At 39.0% G+C, this 15,024-nt stretch overlaps 2 protein-coding genes across 2 annotated transcripts in view; one reads left to right on the top strand and one right to left on the bottom strand.

Annotated features, from left to right (window-relative positions):
- Positions 1-7,262: 7,262 nt before the first annotated feature.
- On the top strand, positions 7,263-10,532 carry sc5d (sterol-C5-desaturase). Its single transcript, XM_020598570.1, has 5 exons — positions 7,263-7,388; positions 7,852-8,069; positions 9,004-9,136; positions 9,222-9,322; positions 9,484-10,532. The coding sequence occupies exons 2-5, from the start codon at positions 7,860-7,862 to the stop codon at positions 9,934-9,936; spliced, it is 897 nt and encodes a 298-aa protein (XP_020454226.1). The 5' UTR covers positions 7,263-7,388; positions 7,852-7,859; the 3' UTR covers positions 9,937-10,532.
- An 819-nt stretch (positions 10,533-11,351) lies between these two features.
- Positions 11,352-15,024, bottom strand: part of plekhb1 (pleckstrin homology domain containing B1) — a 7,327-nt gene continuing 3,654 nt past the window's right edge. The window contains exon 6 of the mRNA XM_020598571.1: positions 11,352-11,708. Coding sequence (XP_020454227.1) covers positions 11,575-11,708 — 134 coding nt within the window. The 3' untranslated portion in view covers positions 11,352-11,574. The remainder of the gene's footprint in view (positions 11,709-15,024) is intronic.

Here is a 15,024-nt window from a genome sequence, read left to right as displayed (position 1 = left end):
TTCAAATGTAATAAATAAATAAGGCGTGCAGAGATCAATTTCAGATTCAATTTGGTCCAACTGTTGCTGACATTTGAGAGCTTATATATTTAGCTGGCAGAATTTCAGCTGCAGCACAAGAGAAAAACTGACTAGAATTAAATTACATATTAACCCTTATTGCACAACCCAAGGATGTTTAATTTGTTAAAGATCTCACCTGTGCATGTGTTCATAGAGCAGAAGGCCCTGCTGGCATCTCTTGGCCCTTGCTGACATTGAATGGTCAAAGGCTAAATGTCAAAACTTGTTGATTACCTATAGAAACAAAGCTGTGATGGGATGATACACTTGTGGATTTTCATTCCTACTCACAGGAAAATAATGCAACAAAGATTTATGTTTGATTGTCTGTATCCCTGTGAAATTGACAAAAGCACAATTTAAGTTCCCCTAACGCACAAAGGAAGATTTATGCTCCTAACACTGGTTTTTTGTATTTGACCACGCAAATTTCTTCACAGAATTTTGCAAAGCTAAATTTGATAAGTTGTGCACAAATATTCAAATACAAGTAAAACTTTTACTGCAAAAAAAAGTTTTTACTTTTGTGACTCTACCAGTGTAAATATTTGCACTATTTTCACAGATTGGCATGCATCAGTGTTCTAGAAAAACATCCATTTTATTATATTTTCTTCCTTGATAAACGTATCATAGGACACTCTCTTTTGGTCTCAGACTTCATAACTGAATCATCCGCAGTGTGGAGAAAATGTATAAACTGCAGAGAGAGAACATGGCCTTTATGTTTCCTGGAAAGTCTAATAATGTTGAGTCAGCTTTTAAATGAGGCCGAGACGAGTCTGAACCAAAATACACAACAAACTAGAAACTACTAAAACCAGAATCCTGCTTTGACTCAAACTCCACAGAGAAACTAAAACTAAAAGTGTTTCCTGCTCTTGTGTGTTGTGCATGCATCACAAAGGTTATTAGCCCAGAGCCTGGGGTTGTTGCCTTTGAATCATTAAGTAAAGGGTGAGTGTTTGAAGCTCCTTGATATAATGATCCTTGGCAACTCTGAGAGTTCAAAGTAAATTGGCAAGGGTAAAAAAGGCTTTTCTGCCACAGAATAAAATAGAGAAATCAGCCAGCTATGTTTAATAGAATTTTCATCAGTGCTCAACCAGTCTCTCAAATGGGTTATCTAAGATAATGGCTGCATGGGTTCATTACCTCCTTGTCAAATTAAATTTCTTTTTCTCCTCCAGGCAGATTGGGTAGTGATTACAGATCTAACCAAAAGAAGACTCTAACTTTCACTCTGTGAAACTGGGAACAGGCCACAGTGACAGCAAAATTAGTCTATTCATCTAAAGAACTTTGCTTTAAACTGACCTGTTCACAAAGAGTAAAGGTGTTTAATGTGGTTGCACTGTGAATTGATTTGTTTACCTTTTTGTTTTCTTTGTGCAACTCTTACCTCTTAAAGTGTATTTTGTGAAAATTGCACAGTGAGTGGCATTTACTGATGAGACAGTACTGAAGGGCTTAATGAGGTCTTCTTCATTGCTTTATTAAAGGAAATTAAAATGTACTCTCATTAATAGTTATAATCTTCTAAGTTATAATTCAGTCCTGTGAGACATGACAACACCAGTTAGATGCCAGATTCAGTTAAAAAAAAACAACATGATTTGATCACTGCAAACAGGCCTTGAGTGATCAGAAATCCAAAAGAAGAAGAGCAACCAAGAGAGCAGCCAAACAAACAAAATCAGTTTTATTTATATAGCCCAAAATCACATATCAACATTTTACTTAAAACATGGGCTAAAGTCAGTTGTTTTTTTTTTTCTTCAAATGAAGTTCACTATGTGCATGTATCATTTCTCCAGAGTCCATTAGGGCTGGTGGTTTGACCTTCAGCTCCTCATCTGCATGTCAACATGTCCATGGGCAAGATCAAGGAGTGTTCCAAATGGTTTGGCCAGTGTCCTGCATGCCAGCCTTGCACTTTCCAAAAATTCAAGGTGTTCCTTTACCAGATTTAAAACCACCCAGATGTGAGCAGCTCCTCCAATTCCTGGCTAGGGTGAAGAATAGTTTATATATTCACTGTTTTGAGAATACTTACTTTGTATAGTTTTCCACTATAGAATGTACTGTATACTCAAAATCTGTTGAGTTCAGGTATAGATGTGGGACATGACTGACATGTCTTCAGTCATACTGTAAATATTGGCGTTAATATATTGAAAATCTAAAAAATAATATCTTTATGTCTAAATGCACTAAAGCAATAAACAAAAGTGTAAGAATTACTTTTGAGGGCCTTGATCATTGACACTATTCTGAGTCTGTATCAACTTAAACCATAAATGGTTTTCATTTTGAAAGCACTGTATGGTAGCATTATTCTTTCAAGTACTTTTAATTTCAGTTTTTCAGTTGGCAGCACTTGTAAAAAGCAATAAAATTACTGAAGACTGAGGCATCCTTCCTGTAAACAGGAAAGGAAAATCTTATTACCTCGCTAGTTCAAATTGAAGTGAAAATAAAAGCCAAATGTTACTGCCGTGCCTTGGCCTTCAACACTGAGGGAGTACAAAACAAAGTGAACAGAGGAGTTAAAAAGCTTGATCCACCTGCAAAAACAATTTTCATCTACCCTTCTGTGAGAAGGAATTACATCAGATTGTACCACTCTGGATGTGCAAGATCCAGAAATAGACAGCTTCAAAGAGGTGGAAGAGCCACCTGTGTCATGAATGAACTTTAATCATCAAAGAGGAATAGGTGGGGCATGTTGTGTTCACAAGGCAATTAGCATTTTAATATGTTTTAAGTCTTCGTTTTCTCAGATTATAGGTATTTTGAGCAGCCTAATTTCATCACAGCAAATAATGGCTCCCTGAGGAGTTCACAAACTGATAGTCTACAAAATATACAGGTGTGTTTTCTGACCAGAGAATAAACAAACTATCAAGGCAGAGATATTGCATGGCAAGCCGTCAGATCTAACCAGAGCACAAACAGCAGTGAGCACTGTTGTATTACTCGAGTCCTGATTTTTAGGACTTGTGACTTGTCTTGGCCTTGAGCAGCGATGATTCCGACTCAGACTCGAGCACTGCCTGCATTCAGACTTGGAAGTTGGAGAAGAAGACTATTTTAATAGGCCATAATACTGGCATATGAAATTGATATTAAAACCTGTTCTCCCAAACCATGCTGCACTCGACTCAGACTATTCTTTGGTGACTTGCACTTGACCCGGACTCAAACACTAGGGACTCAAGACTCGACTCAGACTTGAGGTTTAGTGACTCGACCACAACACTGGCAGTGAGTAACTGGCATTCAACAGGTGGACACAAGGGGGCTCCAGTGTAGAGGTGGAAATTCCATATGCTTTTGTTTTGTTGAAACTTGCTTTCAAACATTTGTTGTCACTCTCTGTGTGGTTTGTTCATTTTCAGTTCAGCAGTAAATTCGGTTTTCTGCTGGAATAAACAGTTTCATATACTTCAGCGCAAAACCAAGTGTTTACCGGACATGCCGTGTTTATGAGGTTAATAGCTCAACAACTACATCAGCAACAGACTGCTCGCATCATGATTGTACCCGTGGCTACTGCAGTCTGTTAGTTCACTTTTATGAAGTAACATATGGCATATTGCTGCTGTGCTGACAAGGGAGTTATCAATCATCTTTCAGGGGAGTTCCAGTGCAAAAAGCTACTGAGTGGGTCAGTGACAATAATGTTTCAGTATACTGAATTCATCTTGAAGATGTAGTGCTGAAGATTAGTCAGTTCCTCTGGGTCTGCTGGATGTTAGCTACAAGAACTAGATAAGAAAAATGTACAGTATTAAATCCCTTTGCTGGCCTGTCTTAATGAAGCTTTAAACCAAAGTTGTAATATGTGCCATTATCTATACCGTTTATTGTGTTATCTGAACGTCTCATGTGACAACTGAAAATTGGCCACCAATTTGGCACATAATTTCATTAATGGTAGAGGACAAGTATGTTTGCAGTATTAATACAACATTGTCTGCATTTCAGAGTTAATTCTCATTTCATGAAATTTAATGAAACTGTTATTTATGAGCAGATGCAGCCCAAGTCTAAACAGCAGCAGCTGTGGCCTGCACTATTTGAATCCGAAGAGGGTGTGAAGTGGTTCTTACAGGCTGGTTGCCTGGTTTACATGCACTGCACTCAGATCAGTCTGTTTTTTGATCAGGATGTCCAGGATCCTGCCCATTTTTGTCAGTGAATACAGGATTATGTATCGTCTTGTTTGGTCTGGATCTTATACTTAATGGTATTGCAGAAAAATTGTGGCTCTAATGTGTCAATATGAAATATGTGGATGTCAGTTAGTTTGTGCATATAGTAGTGCCCAGGTGTGTGTGCAACACTATTAATATGAAGCTGGGAGCTGCTGAGACAGTGTGCTTAATTAATCTTTCTGGGTAAGACTTAAAGATAATTCCAGTTTATTACAGCTTTGGCCTCACAGTTACAACACTGTAGCTATTAACTTGGTTAATACAGTGTTTTTATTGCTGAAAGTAATGTAATACAAAATACAGTATGAGATGTAATTTGAGAAGCATAATACTGAAAGACGGTATTCATTACATCATCCCAGCGACAAGACAAATATAAGTTGAACTGCGTCTGTGGTTGTGACAAGTCTCTCTAGTTTTTGATTACATCTCCCAGAGTGACACATCCACTGTTGTTGTGTACTGAGGAGATGATGAGCAGCAGGTTTTCTGGCGCTCAGCGTGAGGGTTGCCTCTCTGTAGATATCCTGATTGGTTCAAGTGTGTCTGCACACCAGAGGGAGATGCATTCACAGCCTGTAAGACAACTCCAGGTCTATTCAAAACACCAACTTTCTTTTAAAGTAGAGACAGTTCCAGGCAAGGTTCCACAAACAAAAAGAATACTTACTTACACATACCAGATATTGAAATAAACACAATTAAATGGGTAAAATGATGTTTATCCATTATTTGACCCCAAAGAGAGGGATTGTCAGACCATGCCGTCATAGATTTTCAGAGCCCCTATGTAAAAAGAGTGCATATTATTCCATGTGTTTTCAACACTGACTATTTAGCTTGACTGATTTTTGTATTTTTTAATGTGAATTGAGCTTGGTTTGGAAGCAGAAGAGTTGCTTTTTCCCTGTATGTTTTGCATCATACTGTAGAGGTTATGATTCTCTTGCTTTATAATTTCATTTGCACATTAGAAATGTCAAAGTAAAGTAATTTGCACATTTCTGATAATTAAACCAAAACTTGACACATAAGAATACCAAATGTTTTAGTAAATTCTCTATGAAAACTGTACATAAAGTGCATATGTGCTGCCCTTCCATGAGCATAGCAGTAGAGAATGCTTTATGAAGAAACTTTAGAAAATAAGAATCAGTGTAAACTCTGCATTCTGAGACAAATGTTAAGAAACTAAAGTTGCAGTCACCAAAACCATGATTGCTGTGTATTTTGTTATGTGGACCATATGAGCTCTCAAGCTCATATGGCTGGCAGATTGTAAATAGATGACATCAGTGAAACATTTCGATCAGCTCTTCTCTCTGATGTTACTGGAGTAGCAGTGCAATTATCAAAGGTAGGTTATGTTAAAACTTTGGATTTCAAATCATCATGGCATTAACATCAAGGGCAAGTATTTTTCATCTCTTGTGACATTGTAAAAAGCAAATGTTGCATAAATGAATCGACTGTACTGTTAGTCATAACCCAAAACAGCTGAAAAAGTAGTGAAAAAATATAAAATTGTTAATTATAAAGAATGAAGGTTATAATTAAATTAGTCACTATTTTGTTATGATGTTATGTTTTGTTATTATGTGAATGACTTTTACATGTGGAAATGAAGAATGTGAAAAATTAAAATAATATTTTCCCAAATGTCTAAAAGTTTTTCTTGAAAATTGGCACAAAATTAAAAGATGACCTTGGCTCCCATCTCGAAACTAGGACATCACTCTGAAAGTGAATAAAACATTGAACCATGCAGGGTTTAAAGTTTGTTGAGAGCATCCTGTGGCAATTTAAGGGCTTGATTAACAGTCCCTGGTGGTCATATGCTAATGAAAACTGATCAAAAAGAAAATTGGCAATGTTTTCTACATAAAAGTAATACTAAAAAAAGCAAAGAGAAAAACTACTTGTTAAAGAAAGAGAAGAACAATGGGAGAAAAGGAAAAACTAAGAGCTATGTTATATAATTATAAAATCACCTTTAACATGATCTAATACTGAATGTTCTGTGTGTATGTACAATAGTTGATAAATCTCCAGTGGTATTGCTAGAATATTCCCTTAGGCTATTCCTAGAGTGTCTACAGTCAATCATAACACAGAGGCTAAAGCTGCATGCTCTCTCATATCTTAGAGCAATAGCGACATCTTGTGGCTGGGTGGTTGGCAGCATCACTTCATTAAAACAAAAGAATTATGTTTTATATATTATTTTGAAATTAAAACTAGCAACAAAAAAAAAATCCATCCAAGATTACTGGCAGTCGTAATAATAATGGCCTATGAAATTGGTAGTTATAACTACAGCCAGTGATAACAGTACTGTACAATAATAAATCCAATACACAAGTGTTACTGGTCCTTTACACTACATACCTACATTTACCTTACTAATTTGCATAAATAGAAGGCACTACTCACATAACTTAATATAACCTTTTTAAACAAAGTATCCTTCTTTTTGGTAAGTATGGCATCGAAGAGTTTTACTTCCAACATCCTACCGACAGCAATAGGCCAATGATTAGTTTCTTTTTTTTAAATTGTAACAAGTACTGTTCTAGTAATGGATTCCAAATTGAGAGTGGCTCCCAGAGCTTGTTGTTACATATCGAGGTTTGTCTGCTAGGAGTGCAAGTTTGTTTAAAAAGCAGAAAGAAACAAAATGCAACGTCTGTAAAGGCAGCCTGGTATCGTAGTCTATAAACAAGTGAGAATATAGCGCATCTGGGCCTGTTTATAGGTGTTCCCGGTGCAAAGGTGCAGATGTAACCGGGGTATTGGCAATAGGTTATTCAGCACCAGCTTCGCGCTTCCAGCTGGAGCAGGAGGACGTTCAAGCAACACCATGAGCAGATCCTCCAATTGGCCAATCAGAAATGACAACAAACCTGCCATGATAGAAAAGCTAAGCGCTCATTGGATGAATCTTGTGCGATGTAATAAGATGCTTAATATTGATTGGTTGTTCGTACGCCTAAGGTTTAGTAAACATCTCTGCACTGCTTCTGAAAAGCGAGCAACTTGTACCTATTTATCCGGGCTTGGGACTGGCTTGCAACCACTGTGGCTAGATTGATCAACTTGTACTAAGTAAGTAGCTAATTCCAACTTTATGTTATGTTGCTAGATATAACTTTATGTTTCCACTATGACATTGAGGCTCACTTATTCGCTGATATTACCGTGTGAAACAGCTTTTGGTGTCTGCTAATATGACAAAACATTTACTTTTTTATTAAGCTGCTACACTTAACACTGAAGCAATAATAGTTAGCCCACTGTAAATAGGATGTGACGATCATTAGTTTTTCTTTACAAGTTACATGTATGGTTTGGAAAACTTATTAGACTCTTTAATGTGCATTTGTGTGGCCCAGAACCTTTTTGCTGTGTGGCACTAACCACCATGCCACCTGTCTTCTTGCACTCTTGTAGGATTATTATTATTATTGAAAGGTGTCAAAAGCTATAACTTTCCACAAAAATGCAACCAAGGTACTGGCACCTTTTCACATGATGTTGAATGTCAGATCGATTTCTCTCTGTGTTCCAGATTTGACCATGGATCTTGTACTGAATGTTGCTGACTATTACGTCCTCACCCCGTATGTGTACCCTGCATCATGGCCTGAAGACGGGGCTCTGCGACAGATTATCAGCCTGCTTGTGCTGACGAATCTAGGGGCTGTAGTCCTGTACCTGGGCCTGGGAACCATCAGCTACTACTTCCTCTTTGACCATAATCTGAAGAAACACCCACAGTTTTTAGAGGTATGAGGCCTGTGTCTTATTTTATGATTAGGGTAGTAATGAACCCAGTGTTGGTGCAGTTAATTGAACTTCATGTCTGGGTGGACAGATTTAAGTGTGGTTGGTAGGACCTGATGCAAGCTAAATTAATTCACAGATGAATCACTAAAATGCCAATGATCATTTAATATTACAATAATTCGAGACAGTTCAATAGTTTGGCAGACATTTCAACAGACTAGAGATATGGGACAGAGTCAGCATTGCTGCAGGAAATAAAATAAATGCAGTATTAGACAAGAAGATAGTCACAGAGTCAGTCAGTCTTGGGTCATAAGTGCAGGCAAGTCTGTCACGTTCCCCCCGGCCAGGGTCTCACTCATACGTCCTTCTTCCGCATGCACACGCACTAAACTACATACATAACCACTGCATAAGAACACCTGCACACAGCTTAAGAAATCTGAAATAGCTGTGCATTGCAGTTTTCAGCAAACGTTACTGAAACAAGAACAAATAGTGCATTTATTGGGAACCATTTTCAGATGAGGATTAATGACACAGCATGACGGTGCACATGCAACTCAAAATAAACTGCTTGGTTGTGTGTTTGGTGAAATGGCGTGGCTTAGTGGTGTGTTCATAAAGTTTTCTGACAAGATCAAAGCTCAGGAGTATCAGGATTTGGACACAGACAGTACTTGTTTAGGATCAGTTCATTGTTGGGTTTGATGTTTTCAACTGATTTTTTTTTTTGAGAGTAAGAAAAAATAAAAACACCACCAGCAGCCTTACCTGAGTGTTTAGCCTTTCTCAGGCAGTGTTGCTGAAGGCTGTAAAAAATGTTTTTACCAGAAATCTTTATACATTCTATATCTGTTTAATTTTATAGATCTCCTCACTTCTTATTTATTTGATTCCTATTTTAAATACATTGTTCACTTTTCTTTCTTAGAATCAGGTACAGAGGGAGATCAAACATGCACTAACCTCTCTTCCCTGGATCAGCATCCCTACGGTGGCTTTGTTTTTCACTGAAGTTCGAGGATACAGCAGACTATACGACGGTGTCACTGAATCTTCTCTGGGTAAGTTGAGGAATGTCCTCATCAGTTTTCACTTGGTCTGTAGTTTTAAACTTGTTAATGACATCTAGTTTGTGTGTGTGATCAGGATGGCCTGGGATCTTCCTGAGTACTGTCTCCTTCCTGTTTTTCACTGACATGTGCATCTACTGGATTCATCGCTTCCTACATCATAAGCTCATTTATAAGGTGAGAACAACTGTGATTCTTGTTTGAACTTGCAGAACAGCCACAGATAAATGATAATTATGTGAAACGGTCAAATAAAATGAGTGACATATTTTTAGAGAAAGAAGAATTTTAAACTAATAGTAGTGATAGCTCTGGCCTTACTCTCTTGTCCCGAACAGCTGTTTCATAAACCACACCACATATGGAAGATACCCACCCCCTTTGCCAGCCATGCCTTTCATCCAGTAGACGGCTTCCTGCAGGGACTCCCATACCATATCTATCCTTTCCTTTTCCCCCTCCACAAGGTGCTCTACTTGGCCCTATATATTTTTGTCAACATGTGGACTATCTCTATCCATGACAATGACTATCATGTCCCCAGTGCTCTGACAAGTATCATCAATGGCTCAGCTCACCACACTGACCACCACCTGTTCTTCGACTTCAATTACGGCCAATACTTCACACTGTGGGATCACCTGGGAGGCTCCTACAGGCACCCCTCAGCTCTGATGGGGAAGGGTCCCCACGATCTGATCCGGAAGCTTCAAGCAGAGGGAAAGCTAGGCAATGACAGTGTGCAGGCTAAAGGACGTGCTCACAGAGGAATCGCATGTAAGGAGGAGTAACAGTAGGTGAAATCATGATTAGTTGCTGAAGGTGATCACTTTTTTGTAAAGACAGTGTGCTACTCAGCTGGCAAACAGAGAATAATGTGATTGGTGATATTAGAGGCAAACCTTTGGGATTGCTGCATACCAGCCATGCCAACAAGGAAGCATATATTAAAATCTGGAGCTGTATTATTGTCTTACAGATCTTGTAACTGGAGCTTTTTCTTGTTTTTGTATCAAACACAAAAGAGCTTAGCGCAAAAAACGTACTGCAAACCAAGAAGAAGGCAACTGGATCTGCTACACTACCGGTGACAGACATAAATAAATGTAAATGTGATTGGAAGTTTGACTTCATTATTTAGACTGGGGCTGTTTGGACAAGGATCAACTGTGACGTAAACTTTAATTTAACAAGTAGTTCATCATTGTAACTCAAGACTGAATCTGAAAGATGTGACAAACTGCTGTACTTCAGTAACAGTTCTCATAATTGTGCCTGTTTTTACTACTGGTTCATACTAACTTTGTATGTGCTACCTGTGTTAAAGGAAATGCAAGTCAAGCAAAGCAATGTTTATTGAGACAAACAGCTGGAGCCCCAATAAACCTGCAAATAAACTTGAATTTTACATTACCAGTGCTTGTTTATGAGTCAAATATTTCCTGCATTAGCTATCACAGCTGACTGCAAAAAATTACTTTCTGAGCAACTGACTGACAAGTACCAAGGTCAAAAAAAAGGCCAGAATTTCTTTTTCAAGCTATCCTTTGTGTGCATAAACATTGTGATTTTTAGTTTAGCAAATTTAAGGCCCAAACTGACTGTAGCAGCAGAAAAAAAATTACCAGAGAAGAGAAACAGCAATGACAGCAACTAGTCTAAATTCTACAGTCAATACAGTGTCAGATATTCAAAACAACACATCAGAAACTGAGTTGAAGATGTCTGGTGGGCAGTCTCCTCTGTTTGGGTGTTAAAAACATGGGTTAATGGAATGAACTTTGGTACCACTCAAAAACCACTACTAGGGTGGCTGATATTGACTAAACAAACCCAAATTCCCCAGTTTGTGATTCTTTTAATCCAACACAAAAAGACAGCTGTCCAACCCCACTTACTGATGAAGACCATGTAATGTGGTTGAGAGCTGTTAGTAAGTGGACCACGAGTTAGGATAGTTTTTATAAAAGTATAAAAATATATTTCAAAATGTGAATGTATGATTTATTGTTGTATGCATGCAAACAATGACTTATGATCACTATCTTTATATTTTAATACAGCAGTATATTTCTACAGGCTACATGACTTACAAGCTACACTTTTCTAAAGTTTACAAAGTGTAAGTTCAGGCAGCAGATAGCCGAACATTCAGGTACAAACATGACTCTTGTATTGAAAAGTTTCATAAGTAGATTTACTGTGATATAGATACAAGCAAAAACAGCGTCCTTATCATACGTTGTGTATTCAAAACTGCTCAAACGACGAAAATTGAACAACCGCATAGGCAGCTGTTTGTTACAGTATATGATTTGAAAACATATGAAATACGAAGAAAAATCCTTTCACATGCTGACGTCAGGTAGCCCGCCCGTGAGGACAGACAGGCCTTGTGCAGTGCTGTCACATCAGTAATGGAGATCATCTCAGCAAAAAAAGAAGGGCATCCAGAGGAAGGATCGCATGGCTGCCCCTTCTGCCATGCCTGCCAGTAATCCCATTGCCAGCTGCTCTGCTACTCCATCAAATGGGTCCCTCTGAACAACCACCTGGTGGGTGCCTTAGAGAAAAGACACAGGGAAGACATTTAATGTTCATGGTAAAGTCCATGGCCTATTGATGGCTGAAAATTACAGTAAAAGAAGAGCTCAGGGTTGTCATTTGTAAGGGATCCTCTGTTTGACAGCTACCATAAACAGTCACTTGGAGTCCTACATCTGTTAAGTATGTTGGATTGTACTGTACATATAATCAGCATACAATTTTTTCACCCCTATTAAACCAGCCTTGCAACACACTGTGGCATGTTGCACAAAGGGATCAATGGGCAAAGGTGTGCAAAAAAAAAAAAAAAAAAACTGGATAAACTATAAATCATTCGTCATTATGTTCCGAAATATATAATTAGTATCATAGTGCATGTAACAATGTAACTATGTAACCGTGTTGCTTGACATAAGGTATCTCATAATTTTAGTTTCATGATTTTTTACATCAACTTCGTTTTTATCTGTTAAACAGTATAAGTTTATAACAGATGCTACATGGTTTTGAAAAACACTGTGTTGTGGTTTGTGTCCTGCTTCCTGTTTGAGGCTTTTATTTTGGTTATATTTCCTGTCTTGTGTGACCTCACCTGCCCCAGCTTTAGCCCGGTTCATAATTTCTGTTCATGGTTTCCACCTGCTCCTCATTATCCTCTGGTCTCCTGTCTATATATCCTCCTTCCTTCCCTCAGTCGGGGTTCTGGTTCATTTTGTCTCTATGTCTGTTGTTTTTCCCCTTTAGTCTCGTTCTCTACTATTTAATAAAGCCCTACTTGAACCTTCCCTTGTAGGAAGCCCAGATATTTTTATCAGACACACACACAGCACAGAACTGTCAGTAACATATTATTCATTGTCGCTGTGTAATACTACACATTGGCTTTGAAATTTAACAATTATATTAAACTGATTCTCAGTTAAATAATTTAGTGTTTACTTCTACATCAAATGAGCAACTTCTTAACAACAGTTCCCCAGTTTTCAGGGGCGGAAAGCGACAGTTTACATAACTTAATATCAGAGTTCTTTAATATTAGCTTTTCTCCAGTGATGCTCTGCTGTAGCTGCTTTCACTTCTTGCTTGTTTTAGAGCTTTTTGCCTTCAGTCTGGTTTTCAGAGAGTTTTTTTTTCATTGTACTATTTGTCTGTATTTTCCTTTATGTTACACTGGGGTTGTGAACCGCAGTCAAAAGGACATAGGGATAATCACCTTTATTTGGCCAAGTATGTTGCACACAAGGAATTTGTTTCCAGTACAGAACCGAGGCAGCCATCTGCGGCGCCAACTCAACCGATGGCTCTAACCATCGGGGGTCAACTTGGGGGGTTCAGTGTTTTGTCAGCTCATGTTGGGTACAGGGATGATTGGAGATAACATACTGACACACTTTCCTTCCAGCTGCATTGCTGTAAGTATCGGTAAGTAAGTATAATTGTCTGCACTCATAGCCTGGCTGAGTGGGTGTAAAGCTTCCAAGGCCTTTTTGTTAAAAATTCCCAGCTCTATCTTCTCTCCATCCAGCCCTCAACCACTTAAAAAAACTCTTATGTGTGAATGCTGTTCCTAGACTTCAGTTCAGCATTCAACACAATCATTCCCCAGCAGCTTATATAAAAACTTGGACACCTGGGACTCAAAACCTCTCTCTGCAACTGGGTGCTGGACTTTCTAACAGGGAGGTCACAAAATGCACTGGTCAGCAGCAACATCTCCAAGACCATCAAGCTGAGCACAGGGGCTCCGCAGGGATGTGTGCTCAGCTCATTGCTCTTCACACTGCTGAGCCACGACTGTGTGCCAACCTACAGCACCAATCACATTGTCAAGTTTGCTGATGACACGACTGTAGTTGGCCTCATTACCAACAATGATGTGGCCAACTACAGCAGTGAGGTGTGCCAGCTGGTCCAGTGGTGTAAGGACAACAACCTCTTCCTCAATGTGGGGAAGACTAAAGAGATTGTTGTGGACTTCAGGAGAAAACCTCTAAAGCATCCCCCACTGACTATCAATGGTGCTGTAGTGGAGAGAGTGAGTAGTACCAAGTTCCTGGGGGTGCACATCTCTGAGGACTTCTCCTGGACCAACAACACCACATCACTGGCCAAGAAAACTCAAACACGCCAATACTTCCTCTGCAAACTGAGGAGAGCCAGTGCCCCACCCCCCATCATGTGCTCCTTCCACCGGGGCGTCATTGAGACCGTCATCACTGGCTGCATCACTGTGTGGTACGGAGGTTGTACTGCCTCCTGCAGAAGGACCCTGCAATGCATAGTGAAAACAGCCAGCAAGATCATCAGTGCTCCTCTGCCTTCCCTTAAGGACATCTTCAACACCTGCCTCACCCACAGAGCCATCAGCATGCCCCACACCTCCCACTCCCACTTCAGACTCCTGCCTTCAGAGAGAAGGTATTGGAGTCTTCAGGCCCACTCCACCAGACTTACAAACAGCCTCATCCTCCTGGCTGTGAGGATGCTGAACGCTGTCCATTAGCTCCACCCCTCTGCCCCTGGACCATAACCCACCACAGAACATAAAAAGACTACCTCTGCTGTTTTACACAAACCCAGTACATTCCCCTTTCTTGTTATATTACATGTAAATCTGCTGCTGACTGTTTTTACCATCATATCTACTGCTGTTGGTCATTTGCACTACTGTCCATGTGCATCTCAATCTCACAACCATCTGACAATCTTATTTGCACTACTGTCACTGATTGTACATGGTTTGAGTCATAGCCTATTAGGTTATACTGTTTAGTTTTATCCTAATCACTTTGATTTAGTTTTCTTATTCTTTTTATTCTATTTTTACTCTTTTATTATATTTCCTAAATGGGATGGCATTCAAGGCATTCAATATTAGGCGAGAAAAATGGTATTTAGATTTTCTCTATGTCCTGCACATATAGTGAATTGACAACAAAAACCTTTGATCTCGATCTTGATGTTAACAATTTTATGCAGTCATCGGTTCCCACTTAATCTGCCATCAGACTCCTAAACAGCTGACTCAGGATCTACCTCATGTAATTCCATCTGTACCAATTACATGCTCATTTTGCACATGCATAATTGCATTATATTCTGTTCCTGTTGTATTTTTATTGCTTCCCTCACCTGCTGCTTTAAAGTGCCTTAGACTTGTGTTACTATTTAGATTTGTGTTATTGCTCATCTACTTTATATTTCACTTGTATTGTTGTGGCATTCATGTGGACAGCAGAGTAAGAATTTCATTGTACAGGGAAACCCGTTTCTTAACTGAATGAATGTCACTTTCAGCATTTTCCCATTTAGGGGTCGCCACAGTGAATCGT

Source organism: Monopterus albus, unplaced genomic scaffold (genome assembly GCF_001952655.1).
Source record: "Monopterus albus unplaced genomic scaffold, M_albus_1.0 scaffold38.1, whole genome shotgun sequence".
Taxonomy (NCBI): Eukaryota; Metazoa; Chordata; class Actinopteri; order Synbranchiformes; family Synbranchidae; genus Monopterus; species Monopterus albus.
Note: the sequence above shows the minus strand (reverse complement) of the source record. Positions and strands in the feature narration are given on the sequence as shown.

Coding starts and splice junctions, on each gene's coding strand:
- sc5d (XM_020598570.1), top strand. CDS start 7,860: ATGGATCTTGTACTGAATGTTGCTGACTATTACGTCCTCACCCCGTAT. Junction 8,070..9,003: donor AACACCCACAGTTTTTAGAG/GTATGAGGCCTG, acceptor TTTCTTTCTTAG/AATCAGGTACAGAGGGAGAT. Junction 9,137..9,221: donor TGTCACTGAATCTTCTCTGG/GTAAGTTGAGGA, acceptor GTGTGTGATCAG/GATGGCCTGGGATCTTCCTG.